General features: G+C 39.6%; 1 protein-coding gene across 2 annotated transcripts in view; it reads left to right on the forward strand.

The window, feature by feature from the left end:
- The first annotated feature begins 2,513 nt into the window (after positions 1–2,513).
- SMCHD1 (structural maintenance of chromosomes flexible hinge domain containing 1) overlaps positions 2,514–14,562 on the forward strand; it is a 235,126-nt gene continuing 223,077 nt past the window's right edge. For both annotated transcript variants that reach the window (XM_058692578.1, XM_058692577.1), the window contains exons 1-3: positions 2,514–2,810; positions 11,751–11,826; positions 12,691–12,852. In XM_058692578.1, the coding sequence (XP_058548561.1) occupies positions 2,634–2,810; positions 11,751–11,826; positions 12,691–12,852 (415 nt within the window). In that variant the 5' untranslated portion in view covers positions 2,514–2,633. The remainder of the gene's footprint in view (positions 2,811–11,750; positions 11,827–12,690; positions 12,853–14,562) is intronic.

A 14,562-nucleotide genomic window follows, 5' to 3' on the forward strand; every position in this document is an offset into this window, starting at 1 on the left:
AAGAGTTATACTATTCACTGCCTTCCAGCAGCTCTAGTCTGGGTCTATGGCATTTCAGATTATGGGGGCCATGTCCCGGAGGGTGGGCCCTGGAGAGCTGTGCAAGAAGCTACTTAGTTTTTGGGGTAGATTGTTGTACAGCAATAGATAAATGGTAAAGGAACACTTATTTACAGTCTATATGGTAAGATGGCTAATGAAAATAAAAATTGAGTCAGTTGAAGAGAACTAGTTGTGATACTGGGTCATTGCAAACTTTTTTCAAATTGAATAAAGAACAAACTCATCTTTTTTTGTTGAAAAAGCTATTTGGAGAGTTTCTCTGGAGAGCAAGTTATGGAAATGGTTCTGAGGCTATTCAGGTTACCATACTGGCACATGAGACTGATTCACACTTGACCTCTGAAGAAGATACTATCAATACTTCCATCAATAGTTGCCCATAATATTATAGTACACTTCTCTGGCAGTTTTGTATTTCTCCTCTTGGCAATTATCTTGAAATCTCTTCTACAGACGTGAAAAGAGTTTCTGCTTGTATCCACATATCTATACTGTACAGAGAAATGGGACTCCCCTGATGATGAACCGGCCCTAATCTCAATTTGATGAAAGAGTAACGCAATTTGTTTTACCCATTAGCTAAGAATTTTATTCAATTTGTATTTTTCTCGAGATATTTAAATCAAAGACTATTACATTATAGAAGGAAATAGTTCACATGAATTTGTGAAGTAAAACATGACATCAAAGAAATCCCATAGGAGTTAGAGGTTACTTTGGTCTGCCTTCTCCTACTTCTCCCTTCAAGAACATTAATGGCATTTGGCCACAACTTGCCTCTTGCCAACTATATCTCCCACTATCTACTGCTCTATTCTCTCCACTTCCAGTCCTAATTATGTTCCCCAAACATACATGCCTTCACACTCTTGTTCGTACTATGTTCTACCTTTAATATCGTAAGTCTAGCCACTCCCCTCCCCCAAGATTCTGGAACAAGCAAATCTAAGCTTATAACATACACTAATGATAATAATCCATCTATATAATTAACCATGAAGATCTTTCCAAACCTAGTAAAACGGAAAATATACTAAATAATTACCCGAAATTTTTGGAGAATTGAAAAATCCCAGTCTGCTACTTTGGGATTTGGGAATTTAAATGTCACTCTCAAGTACAAAATATTCACTAAACATTTTTAAGAATTGGAGAGTAGGGGCGCCTGGGTGGCTCAAAGTCCAACTTGATCTTGGGTCATGATCTCACCGTTTGTGAGTTGGAGCCTGCAGGCTCTGTGCTGACAGCTCAGAGACTGCAGCCTGCTTCAGATTCTGTCTCCTTCTCTCTCTCTCAAAAATAAATAAATTAAAAAAAAAAAAAGAATTGGAGAATAAATGACTGAGTCCTCCCAACAATGACATTTTTATTTGTTGTTGAGTTAGGGCACTACCGGCGGTAAGCATGTTTAATGAAAGGCAATAAAGACTTTTATGAAAGCAGACTATATGGTAAGCATTTTGCTAAAATTACGTAACTTAATCCTTTGGCATAGGTGTTCTCATTCACAATTTTTGGCAACAAGACCGCTGCCGTGAAGGTCTGGCCAGTTCAGTGGGAAAGTTTAGAATCGCAGACATTTCGGGACCCTCAGAGGCTGCCTGAGGGAAGGCCACAGTGACGTCAGAGAACCTAGGTTCGGACGTTCTCAGGGACCAACTTTGTCTCAGTGGCCCACACTGGAGCCCACAAAGAACCACTAGCAAATGGGGTGGAAAAGGTGGCGTAGGTGCCTGGGCGTCTGTTTTCTCCGCGTGGGGACACACGTGCTCGCTACGTAGGAAATCCCACCCAGCGACGCCAGAGGCCCGCCAGCCCGACCTCTTCCAGCCTCCGCATTCAGGCGACCAGGGCGCAGAGGACGCAGCCCTGGCCCGGGCACCACCGCCGCAGCCCCGGGAGCTCGAGGCCAGGGAGAGTCGGTCGGGGTCACGATGAGGCGGGAATGTACCAGGCCATTCTCGGCCAGGAGAAAACAACCACTCGGAAGACCCCTGCCGCAGGTCTCCGCACTAGCTCTCCTTCTTGGGAAATGGGTCGCCCCCCAGAGCGCAGGCGCCCACAAGGAACCGCGCTTCCCTCCCAACTTCTGGAGGGCGAAAGGGGCGGGTCCAGGGAGGCAGCCGCTGAAGCCCCGCCCCGCCCGCGCGGCCTGCCGGATTCGCCCCGCCTCCTGTGCGCCGCGAAAGGCCCTTCTTCCTCCTGCGCCACAGTCCGGGCGGCGGCCCTGGTCGTGGGTTGCACTGCGAAGCTCGCGTGGAAGGCGGCGGGCGCGGGTCCCGGCCATACGGAGAGCGCGCTGCGCGCCCCCTTCTCCCCGGGATCGACGGGCCGCGGAAGTGACGTGTGCAGGAGCAGGAGCTCGTTTGAATCGGTTCCCGGGTGATCCTCGCGCCCGGCGCTGCTCGGCCGCCGCCTCCGCCACTGAGGGAGGAGCTGCAGCGCGCCGGGCTAGAGGCCTCGCGCCGCCCCGGGGGCTGGAGCTAAAGGCGCCGAGCGGAGCCTGCACCTCGGCCCCGAGCCGGCCGCGGTAGAGGCCGGCGCTGCCGTTTTTTCTCCTTTCCCCCAATATGGCAGCGGCGGGCGGCGGCGGGCCCTCGGTGGGAACTGGAGAGGACGGCGGAGGCGACGGCTGCAGGACGGTGTACTTGTTTGACCGGCGGGAAAAGGAGTCCGAGCTCGGGGACCGGGTGCTGCAGGTCGAGGAGCGCTCGGACTACGCAAGGTTCCGCGCCTCTGTGTGTCAGGTACGCCAAGGGTCCGAGGAGGGATGCGCGGGTAGAGTTTGGGTTGGGAAGGTGACGAGACACTCAACTTGCTCACCAAGGGCAATAAACCTGTCACCTGGCCCTAGTTCTGCGGCCTTGGCTTCTCTCTGCCGGGTGCCCGCCATGCCCGTGGCCGGGCGGCTGGAAGCCTTGGGCTGGTCCCAGCCTCGGCCTGGGAGTGTAGAGCCAGCAACTCCGTGGGCCTCCCCCTGCCCTTTTACGGGGTTGGGGTCGGGGTGGCCCTCGCTGCCCGGGATTTCTTAACCTCGCGTTTAATTGGCCCGTGGCGACCTTAGTACTCTAAGCCCTTAGTACTCTAAACCCATCTTCCAGGAGGGAAAAGTCACTGTGTCTCTTTCGTGAGGAACTTTTTGTTTTAAAAAAGAGAACAGAGTTGTAACCCGATGGCTCTGTTATGACTTGCGATGGTTGGGAGTTCTGAAATTCCTGGAGTCGGTTTACCTCAGGTTCATTAAATGATCCAATAATTTCCCCGGTCGTCCTGTCAAGGAGGTTTGTGGGCCCGCCCTGGCAAGGTCCTTCTTTCTCTGGTGGAAGCACTTGTCCGAGTTAGCTTCGCAGGTGGAGCTGCCCTTCTGGTTCTCTGAACCGTAGCCCTTGAGAGTTTTAGAACTAACTCGAAAGGTGTCTGTGGGTAGCTGTGAAACATCAAAGAAGGGTGTGTGTGTGTATGTATGTATATATATATATATATATATATATATATATATATATATATATATATATATATATATATATATACACACACTATATATATAGTGTGTGTATATACAGTGTATATATGTATGTGTGTGTGTGAGATGTGTATATGTGTGACTATATATATTTGTATATGTATCTCGACTGTGTTAGTTTGCTCTAAAAATTACTGATTGTGTAGGAAAAGCTACTTTAAACTGTCAAGTGTCTTCTAGATATGTGGCGGTGGTGGTGCCTGAGCTTTAAAGAAAGGATACAGCCCTGTGCTGTTTTAACCACATGAAGTTCTTTTTAAGCTACAAAGCTACTTAGCTTCCAAGGAAAGAGAACTTTGTGTTGAAGCATTGTTTTAATTTGGTGAGGCTGGTGATTTAGTACTGTTCTAGACACACAACTCTGTGTAGTTGCTGAAATAATTGAAATCAATATCTGTAGAATAAGAGCGACTTAAGAGCAAGGACTTTGGTTTGTTCACGGCTGTATTCCCAGTGTCTAGAACTGTGCCTGGCACATGGCAAATGCCAAAATTATAAACGGTGCATTCATTCCGTGCCTGGAAGTAGCAGATTCCCATGTATTTGAAAACCGAATGAATGCTCATCTTTTTTTGATGAATGTTTCCAAAACCATTCCACAAAAAGGGAACTCTTTATGTTCATTATTTTTATTGTTAAAAATATCGGCACATTAAAGAAAATATGGAACAGAGGGGGGAGAAAAGGAAACCTTTACTATAACATTTATAAATACTGGTAGCACTTGGAGTTATTTTTTTGTATCCTTACCCGATTTAAAAAAAAAATATTTTTAACATTTATTTATTGAGAGAGAGCACGAGCGTGGGAGGGGCAGAGAGAGGGGGAGACACAGAATCCCAAGCAGGCTCCAGGCTCTGAGCTGTCAGCACAGATCCCAAGGCAGTGCTCAAACTCAAACCTAGAGATCATAACCCGGGCAGAAGTTGGATGCTTAACCGACTGAGCCACCCAGATAACCCTACCCTGATTTTTTATTTTTTATTTATTTTTTTTATTGTTGTGACGCAGGTTTGCATTCTATTTTTTCAGTTAATATTGTCAGCATTTTTCTATTTTAATGCAAGTCTTCATAATCAAAGTTTGAAATAGTTTGTTTCGTACCACTGTTTACATAACCAAATCCCTTCTTTTTGTCAACATTTACGTTACTTTCAATTTTAAGTAATTCCATGATAAGCATCTTTGAATACATCGTGTTTTATATCTTTTTCTTTTGTTTAGAAACTTGAAAGTGAATTTTCTTTATCAAAGGTCAGGAATATTTTTAAAGCTCTTGATAGGTATTTTCAGATTTGTTTTCAATAACATTGTACTAATTCACTCCCTCTTTAGAAATAAATTCTCCCTTGTGAAAAGTGTCATTAACTGTTATTTAGGGGAAGTATTATTACAGAAGTGATAACTCACTTTTAGAGATGGTGACTCCCTTAAGTAGAACAGTACAGTCTTGAATTAGGATTCAAACCCAGAACCCATATTTTTTCTGTTATACCACTTTGCCTCAAATTAAGTTGTTATAGGGAATAGATATATTTATTCCATTCCTTCAGTATCTTAATTTGAAAACCAAACAAAATCTTTCTTTTGACTAATTCTTTCCTCCTCCTTCCCACTTTTTTCTGCTGGAAGAGACAAAGGTGAAATTTGATCAGAGGGAGAGGGAAGAACTAGTTAAGGAAAAAGAATGGAAGGCTAACTTTTTTTGCAGAATTTATTTATTTTTTTAAAATTTTAATGTTTGTTTATTTTGGGGGAGGGGAGGGGCAGAGAGGGAGGAAGATACAGAATCTGAACCAGTCTCCAGGCTCTGAGCTGTCAGCACACAACCCAATGCGGGGCTCAAACTTGGGGACTGCGAGATCATGACCTGAGCCGAAGTCAGACGCTTACTCGACTGAGCTACCCAGGTGCCCCGCAGAATTTATTTTTTAAAGCATCATTAGATTATGTAACCTAATCCCATAACCTTGTCTCCATTACCTGCATGAAGAACTGCATTAAATTACTGAATTAAGTCCAAGATTACACAGTTAATAAGCAGTGAAACTGGGGTTAAATCTAGGTCTCTTTGATTCTGAAGCTTGTATTTTTATTTAAAAAAATCTCCACAGTGCCCACGTTATTTACTACAGCCTTTATTTTCCTTGTTGGGGAGGAGGCAAAATAATGCACTAAGTAAAAGTTTTTCATTAAAACTTGAACTAATAAGTGTTTGTAGTGCTAAAAAGTATTATGTATTCTAAACTGTTATTTGGCAAAAGTTCACTTGGTGGAAGAAGGGCGCAGTCAAGAGGAAAGAAGAAAGTTGGAAAAAAAAAAAAAAAAAAAGGAAGGAATAGATTTGGAAGAATCCCTTACACTTGTGATATGCAGCTATTGACTTCACCTGAGCCCTTGTGGCCTTGCAGAATCATAGAAGATGATTCATTTGGCTAGCTCTTCAGAATATATCCAGACATTAAGTCCCAAGTATGCAAACCTTCCCCTCCATCTCCAATTTTGAGGAGATGTTTACTTTTTTCTTTGTGTGGTTCCACTATACGTTGTTACTCTACCATGATACTTTAAAAAAATCTGTATGCTTGTTGAGGCCAGGAGCTTTACCACTAGTTAGTTTATAGCTGTTAAATGAATCACTCTCTTACTTTTAAAAAATTTTGGTACATAGGGTACACATATTAAAAATTCTGGGGGGCTCCTGGGTAGCTCGGTTGAGTGTCTGACTTCTGCTCAGGTCATGATCTCACGGTTCATGAGTTCAAGCCCCACGTCGGGGTCTGTGCTGACAGCTCAGAGCCTGGAGCCTGCTTTGGATTCTGTGTCTCCTTCTCTCTCTGCGCCTCCCCCACTTATGTTTTGTCTCTCTCTGTGTCTCAAAAGTAAATGTAAAAAATTTTTTTAGAAAAATTCTGAAGATGAGGGGTGCTTGGTTGGCTCATTTGGTGGAGCATGTGACTCTCGCTCTTGAGGTTGTGGGTTTGAGCCCCAAGTTGGGTGTAGAAATTACTTAAAATCTTAAAAAAAATTATTTTTCCAGAAGATTAAAAGAAGAAGCAAAAGTGGGTATAGGAAGGAATAAAATAGTAACCTGAAGAGAGTTAATAAACTTTGATAATATCTTCCACCATTGCTTAGCCTTGAAATCAGCTTTGAGTTTCTTAGAGGTCAAAACAAGGAAAGATAATTGATAGAAAAACTACAGTGTCTATAAAATGAAAACATTCCATTTGCTAGTGAAGCAAAGCTTTGATTTGAGAAATAATTTTCCCTAGATTCCTTTCGAATCCTCATAATACGGACAACGTCCTTAAAGAGAGGAAAGGCTGCTGCTTATTTCCTTTAATGCAAGGTAGGGTATGTGTTATTTAGGGTAATGCAAGCTGCTTTAACCAGTAACCACTCGGATTTTTTTAAGTTTTTTTTTTTTAAGTTATTTATTTTTGAGAGAGAGAAAGCATGGGTCAGGGAGCAGCAGGGAGAGGGAGAGAGAGAATCCCAAGCAGCCTCCACTCTGTCAGTATGGAGCCCGATGTGGGGCTTGATCTCTCGAACTGTGAGATCATGACCTGAGCCAAAGTTGGATACTTGACCACCTGAGCCACCCAGGCACTCCTCAAATTTTCTTCTTCTTTTTTTTTTTCTTAGAAATTTCTCACTCACGTGCAGTATGGGTGTTACTGGTCTGTTGTTGATTCAGGGACAAAACCTGCACATTAGGTATAATGTCAAAGGACAAACTAAAGGCTAGTTTGCAGAGTTTCAGAACAATGGGTCGAAGTATGTAGTTTCTGACTTAATCTATGGATGAAATTTAAAGTATTTGAAGACTTTATGGACTCAATTTAGTTAGCTGTTAAGAAAAGTTTAAAATTGGCTTTTGAGGAAGGTTGGACAACAGGTAGCTTGAAGGTGACCTAAAGAGATGGAAGGCAGGTAATTTTTATTACCCATTAAAGGCAGATCTGTCTGCTTTACCAATTAACCCAGAAAACGATGGGATCAAAGTATTCTTTTAAAAATGAAAAAACCTAGGGGTGCCTGGATGGTTCAGTCGGTTGAACGACCCACTTCGGCTCAGGTCATGACTTCAAGGTTTGTGAGTTTGAGCCCCGTGTCAGACTCTGTGCTCACAGCTCAGAGCCTGGAGCCTGCTTCTGATTCTGTGTCTCCCTCTCTCTCTGCCCCTCCCCCACTCGTGCTCTGTCTCTCTGTGTCTCAAATAAATAAACATTAAAAAAAAAAAAAACCGGGGCGCCTGGGTGGCGCAGTCGGTTAAGCGTCCGACTTCAGCCAGGTCACGATCTCGCGGTCCGTGAGTTCGAGCCCCGCGTCAGGCTCTGGGCTGATGGCTCGGAGCCTGGAGCCTGTTTCCGATTCTGTGTCTCCCTCTCTCTCTGCCCCTCCCCCGTTCATGCTCTGTCTCTCTCTGTCCCAAAAATAAATAAAAAACGTTGAAAAAAAAAAATTAAAAACAAAACAAAACAAAAAAAACCCTAATCAAGTCTCTTGCCCAAATAGAATGTTATTCTGCTTTCGTATAGGGAAAGGCAGAGTAAGTGTATCTGTATTCAAGGCCAGGTTAATACAAAACATGAAAGACTTAGTTTATGTCTTGATAAGATAGAATTTAGACTAAAAATATAGAGAGAGAAGGATACACCGTCTTGCATAAAAGCATAATGAATTATGTAAAAATGTAATTTATATTTGCCAAATATCAAAGACTTAAAAATATTGAGAAAAATTATGATTTCAAGAAATAATTCTCATATACAGAATTATAGGTAAGGAAGACAAAAAACTTAGTATCTTAGTTGAATAATAACAGATTAATGGAGAGAGTGTATGGAATTATTAGATATAATTCAGATGCACGTAAATCTTAAAAATTCAACTTGGCACATAGTTTTTCAGTAACTGTAAGAACAGACTTTATTCTGCAGGGTACATAAGCACATGATCTAGCAATTGGGCACTGTAGAAATAAAGTAGTAGTGAACTAAAAAGTAAAGACTCATTACACAAAACTAATAAAGGTCTGTAAAGCCAGTTTTTATTTGTTAAACAAGTACAGTTTTATTCCCCATCAGTTTATGTCCATAGCTTCATTTCCGTAGGGTGGAATTCTATAGGATATGATTATCTTTAATTTTAGTAAAGTATACCAGATTGCTTTTTTTTTTTTTTTTTTTTACAGTTTATTTAAGTAACCTCTGTATCTAACATAGGACTTGAACTCACGACCCCAAGAGCATCAGTCACATGCTCTTCAGACAGGGCCAGCCAGACACCCCCAGATTGCTTTTCAATATAGTTGTATTGATTATGAGTCTTTTTTTTTTTTAATAAATATTTATTTTTGAGAGAGCATGAGTGGGGGAGGGGCAGAAAGAGAAGGGGACAGAGGATCCAAAGTGGACTCTGTGTTGACAGCAGTGAGCCCAGTGTGGGGCTTGAATCCACAAACCCTGAGATCATGACCTCAGCCATCGGGTGCCCAACCGATTTAGCCACTCAGGTGACCCTAATTATCATTTTATTAATAGTGTATAAATAGTGTATTTATTAATAGTGTAATAACAGTTTCCCTGTGTGGAGGCCTGTGCTTTATATTATCAGGACTTAAAATTTTTGCCGACCTCATGGGAATAAGTTGCTTTAATTTCTCTACTAGTGAGGATGAGTGTATCTTCATATTTTCTAATTTTTTCCTTTATGGCTTGCACTTTTTGTATATTTTCAGAAATCCTTTTCTCTGTCTTCTCAAAATTATTCCTCTGTGTTCTCCTCTAAAATTTGGGTTAACATACAGCATCTTTAATTCTCTTGAAATTTCTTTTTGTGTATGTTAAGATGGGGATCTTATTTTACCTATTTTTATGCAGTTATCTAGTTTCAGTATCATTCATTGAAATTATTCTTTCCGCACCAATTTATAATGTCACTTCCTATTTCCATGTATATATATGTGGGTCTGTATCACGATCCACTGTTCTCTTCCACTGGTCTGTTATAGTATATTTTATGTTACACATTTCTCTTACAAAAAGCTTCAAACATAAAGAGATAATAGTATAATGAGCCCACATTAACTCATCATCCAGATTGAACAGTTACCAAGTATTTTACCACACAAGTATCATTTTTGTCTTTTGTGGCATATTCCAGTTCTTGGTTCACTTTACTCCTAGCTTTTCACATGGATTTCTGTGATCACACCATCAAAATTAACATCTTAAAATATTGTCTGATAGCTTTATTCATATACAGGTATCTCTGATTATTTCAAAATGTCTTTTTATAATTGGCTTTTTAAAATCAAGATTCCATCAGGGTCCTCATGTTGAATTTGTTTTTTTATATTATGAATTTAGAGCATTTCAGCACAACTGTCTTTCCCCAATTTCTCAGTTTTTCTTGACCTTTGCCTGTGGAAGAAATCAAACAGGTTTTTCTTGAATAGTGCACATTATGGATTTGTGCTCCTTCATGGTGTAATTTAACTTGTTCTATCTCCATATGTCCTGTAAACAAGTTATTTTTAAAGGTTTATAAGCAAAATTTAGGTTCAACTTCTTTGAGGTATGGAGGCAAAGAATACCTCATAGGTAGGTGGTGCTGGTACTTTATGTTACATTGTATCAAGAGGCATGTAATAAACGAATATTTCTCCCACTCTTAGCAGTGCTAAGATCATATTAGCATTCAGGTGGGATTCAGGTGGTTTCACCTGGATCCCTCCATAACAAAATTGATCTGATAGTTCATCCATTAATGGTGATATTTTGATTGCCATTCCTCCTGTACTTATTAGCTGGAATTCTCTACATAACAACTTTGCCTCATCAATTAGAGCTCTTTGGTTACCCCTAAATACAGTTGGTACCAAAAAGGCAGGATAAATGCTGTGTTTTTTCCCTTAATTTCTTTTTAAGTTTATTTATTTTGAGAGAGAGTGTGTGAGAGCACACAAGCGGGGAAGGGAAGAGAGAAGAAGAAACAGAATCCCAAGCAGGCTCCATGCCGTCAACACAGAGCCCTACAAGGGGCTGGAACTCAGAAGCTATGAGATCATGACCTGAGCTGAGATCTAGAGCACTCAACCAACTGTGCTACCCAGGCGCCCCTTTATTTTTTCCCTTTAGTCAGTGTTTAGAATAAGGAGTTGGTGCTTTAACAAGTTTCAGTGGGAACCAATAAGGGTTTAGTATCGCTATTGAAGATTTGAGTGAGTATCATCAGTCTAGTTGTCCGTCCCACCCTGGTGGCAAAGTTGGTCTAAGATTAGTCCATCATTACTCAAAGCAGAAGTCAGTCTTTTCACTTAACTATACATTGTTGTATTGTTTAATTTTAGAAAGAGCATATGGCTTTTAATTGTAAAGATATGTAAAATTTTAATGGAAATGTTAACTCATTTTTCTTATTGTCATTTTTTGATCAGTTGTAAAATGTCTATTTTTTGTATGTTCATTGGTCATTCATTTGTATTTTTTCCTTTTGATCATGATTTTTTGTTCTTTTCTCTTTGTTGATCTTCATCTTGTTTCAGGAAGGCTTTTGGTTTCCTAAGGATGCTCTTTGTCTCCTGTTGGAATTCCCTCTCAGAATTTATAATTTGCCTTAATTTTTTAAAGTTACTCTTTTGGAAGGGGTTATAATAGATTAAAGAGATTCTTTAATACGGAAAATCCTGCATAGCATGGCTATCCTTACCTCTGTGTTATAAATATTAACTTCTCCTTTTTTCTAGTACTTTTTGTGTATTTAAGTATTTATATGAGCATAAGTGTTAATGCTTCCTTCAAATGAGTTTACTTATGTGTTGACATGAAATAGCATGCCTTTTGCCTAGGAGGCCCTGCTCATATTAAAATTCTTTTGAAATATTCCATCTAATCATCATGTTCCTAGGTGGCTTTTTATATGCCAGTAGAAGAAAAAACGACCTTGTTAAGCAAATAGGTAATTAATAGGTAGAGCTGTCCTTAATTATGCAAAGGAAAAATTTTTAAATATTAAGACTTACATTTCTTAGGCAAATACAGTGATTGTTACAGGGTTATGATATACTATCAATATTTTCATATTCTTATGAACTTGAATGATGTATTTATTTCCTTTATGTAATAATTGATTTTATTCCTATTATTTTGGATAGACACTTGGCATTTCACCTGAAGAGAAATTTGTTATTACAACAACAAGTAGGAAAGAAATTACCTGTGATAATTTTGGTAAGCAGTGTTTGATGCTTTTATATTTAGTATATTCTAGTATATTATAGGGCAGTAACTATTTTATTACATAGATAAGCATCTAAAATTATTGATAATTTTGGTTACTTTCGTGGAGTGGAGGGGGAAACTGATTATATGTACACAGTTTGTGTAGAGGTCATATTTTTCAAACAAGATTATAGAAAAATAGTTGTCATTTACGGCTGCAGAAGATGAGATGTTGTGTAATACTTGGCCACATTTCTTTTACATGGGCCCTCAAGAAGTTAATTCACGCCAACTTAGATTCTTCCACTATCTTTTTTTTTTTTTTTTTTTTTTAATGTTTGTTTATTTTTGAGAGAGAGACAGAGTGTGAGTGGGGAAGGGGCAAAGAGAGGGAGACACAGAATCCGAAGCAGGCTCCAGGCTCTGTACTGTCAGCGCAGAGCCAGATGCGGGGCTCGAACTCATGAACCGTGAGATCATGACCCGAGCTGAAGTCGGACGCTTAACTGACTGAGCCACCCAGGTGTCCCCCACTATCTTTTTTTTTTTTTTTTTTTTTTTTATCCAATTAGATTCCAGGACCTGCCAGTTTTCGTGCTTGATTCCTTTTGAATTTAGTTCCTTGTCTGATTTCCTGCGATAGTTTAACTTATTAAGAATTGAGTGTTGTAGATGAGTGGAAATATTTGGGCCAATTCCACTGTACTATCCTTAATAAAACACAACTGAATTTATAGATAGATCCATTGTTTGAGGGTTTGCCTGTACCATCTCTAAAGATATCTTATAGATATAATTTGCATATTCAGAATTATAAATTCATGGTGTTTCTGATACTAGTGTAGCACTTAAGTTATTACTTCTTAATTACAGATGACACTGTTAAAGATGGAGTCACTCTATACCTGCTACAGTCAGTCAATCAGTTACTACTTACAGCTACAAAAGAACGAATTGACTTCCTACCTCACTATGACACACTGGTTAAAAGTGGCATGTATGAATATTACGCAAGTGAAGGACAAAATCCTTTGCGTAAGTATTACATCTGTACTAATTTTGACAAACTATTACTATACTTTATCCCTTGACCACATGTTGCATTCCTTCACTTTTTAAAAATTCTATTTCTACTTTATTAGAAGATATGACTGGTCATTGTGAACTTCCTAGCTTCAACCTCTTCATCACAATATGTTTCTTTTTATATCTAAGTCTTCTTCAGAGTAAAGATACCTCTCTTTTAAAACTAATCTAGTTAGTATTACAATGTCTTCCACTTTAACGTATAAGAAATATTGTACCTACATATCTTTCCATCTCTTGTATACTCTGATTTATTCTTCCTGGCTTCCTGTAGACCTCTCCTAATTGAAAAAAATTTTTTTTTATGTTACAAATTTGTATACCTGAACTGCACAAGTAAGTGGTTTTTGGTCTGGTCTCCATTTCTTGTTTCTTTCTACCATTACTTCTCACCACTTTTATCCTACCTTTGGATTGTTTGCTAATGACCTTTATATAAATCAGTTGATTTAGAGAGTCTTTTCTGTCTGGATCCTGCCAATGTGTTCAGTACTACTTAGATATTCATTACAAACTTATTAAAAATATTTTTCTCGTTGTATGCATTATAGTTTGTAGGAAATTAGAATACATAGATAAGTAAAGAGAACATAGAGAACATCATATCTCTACCACACAGATATAACTACCACTTACACTTTGGTGTTTATCATTTCAGACCCTTTCATAACTTTTTTAGTGGTTTTATATGGTACATACTTCTTTAATCTACTTTTTTGTTTAAAATAAAATGAACATGTTTAATATATATGTCAGTGTATATTTGTTTTTAGTGTTTATACATTATTTACATAAATTTCTTTGAACAGTGTTCTACTGTTAGACATTTAGGTTGTTTTTAGTCTTTTTTATGTGACACATGACTGAATATTCTTTTGTCTAAATCTTTGTACACATCCTCACCTGAAGTACTGGTATTACTACTGTCAGCTGCAGTGGCAGGCTCTGTGCCAAATGCTTTATGAACATTATCTCATTTAATCCTTAATCCCATGTAGTAGCTAATGTTAGGTAATGACCCTACTTTGCAGAAGAAACTGAGGCTAAGAGATTTTAGGTAGTTTGACAAAGGCCACCCTACTAATAAGTGTTGGAGCCAGGATTTGAACCCTAGCAGAGGAAGAACTACTGAACTTGAACTCCTAACCGTTATATTTATTACCTCTGATGTTCATTATATACAAGAAAGCTACCGTCTTATTTCTCCCATCTTAAAAACATCATACTTACTTGCACCAGCTACTGCCCAGTTTTTGTTCCCGTTTACAGCAAAACTCCTTAAAAGAGTTGACTGTATTTACTGTCAGTAGTGTCGCTCCTCTTCCCATTCTCTCCTTTTCACTCTCTTGTATTTTTTTTTTTTTAAAGAGAGTGCGAGCCAGGGGAGAGTGGTAGAGAGTATCTTAAGCAGGCTCCATGCTCAGTGAGGAGCCCAACAGGGAGTTTGATCCCACAACCCTGGGGCCATGGCCTGAGCTGAAATTAGGAGTTATATGCTCAACTGACTGAGCCACCCAGTTGCCCCTGTAGTTACACTTTGAAAGTCTCCAGTGACTAAATCCAATGATCAGTTTTCAGTTCCCATTTTACTCAAGGCATTGACAGTTTGTCACTTTTTCCTCCTTGGTAAAATAATCTTCACTTAACTTTTGAGAAACC

This window comes from Neofelis nebulosa, chromosome 11 (genome assembly GCF_028018385.1).
Source record: "Neofelis nebulosa isolate mNeoNeb1 chromosome 11, mNeoNeb1.pri, whole genome shotgun sequence".
Lineage (NCBI taxonomy): Eukaryota > Metazoa > Chordata > Mammalia > Carnivora > Felidae > Neofelis > Neofelis nebulosa.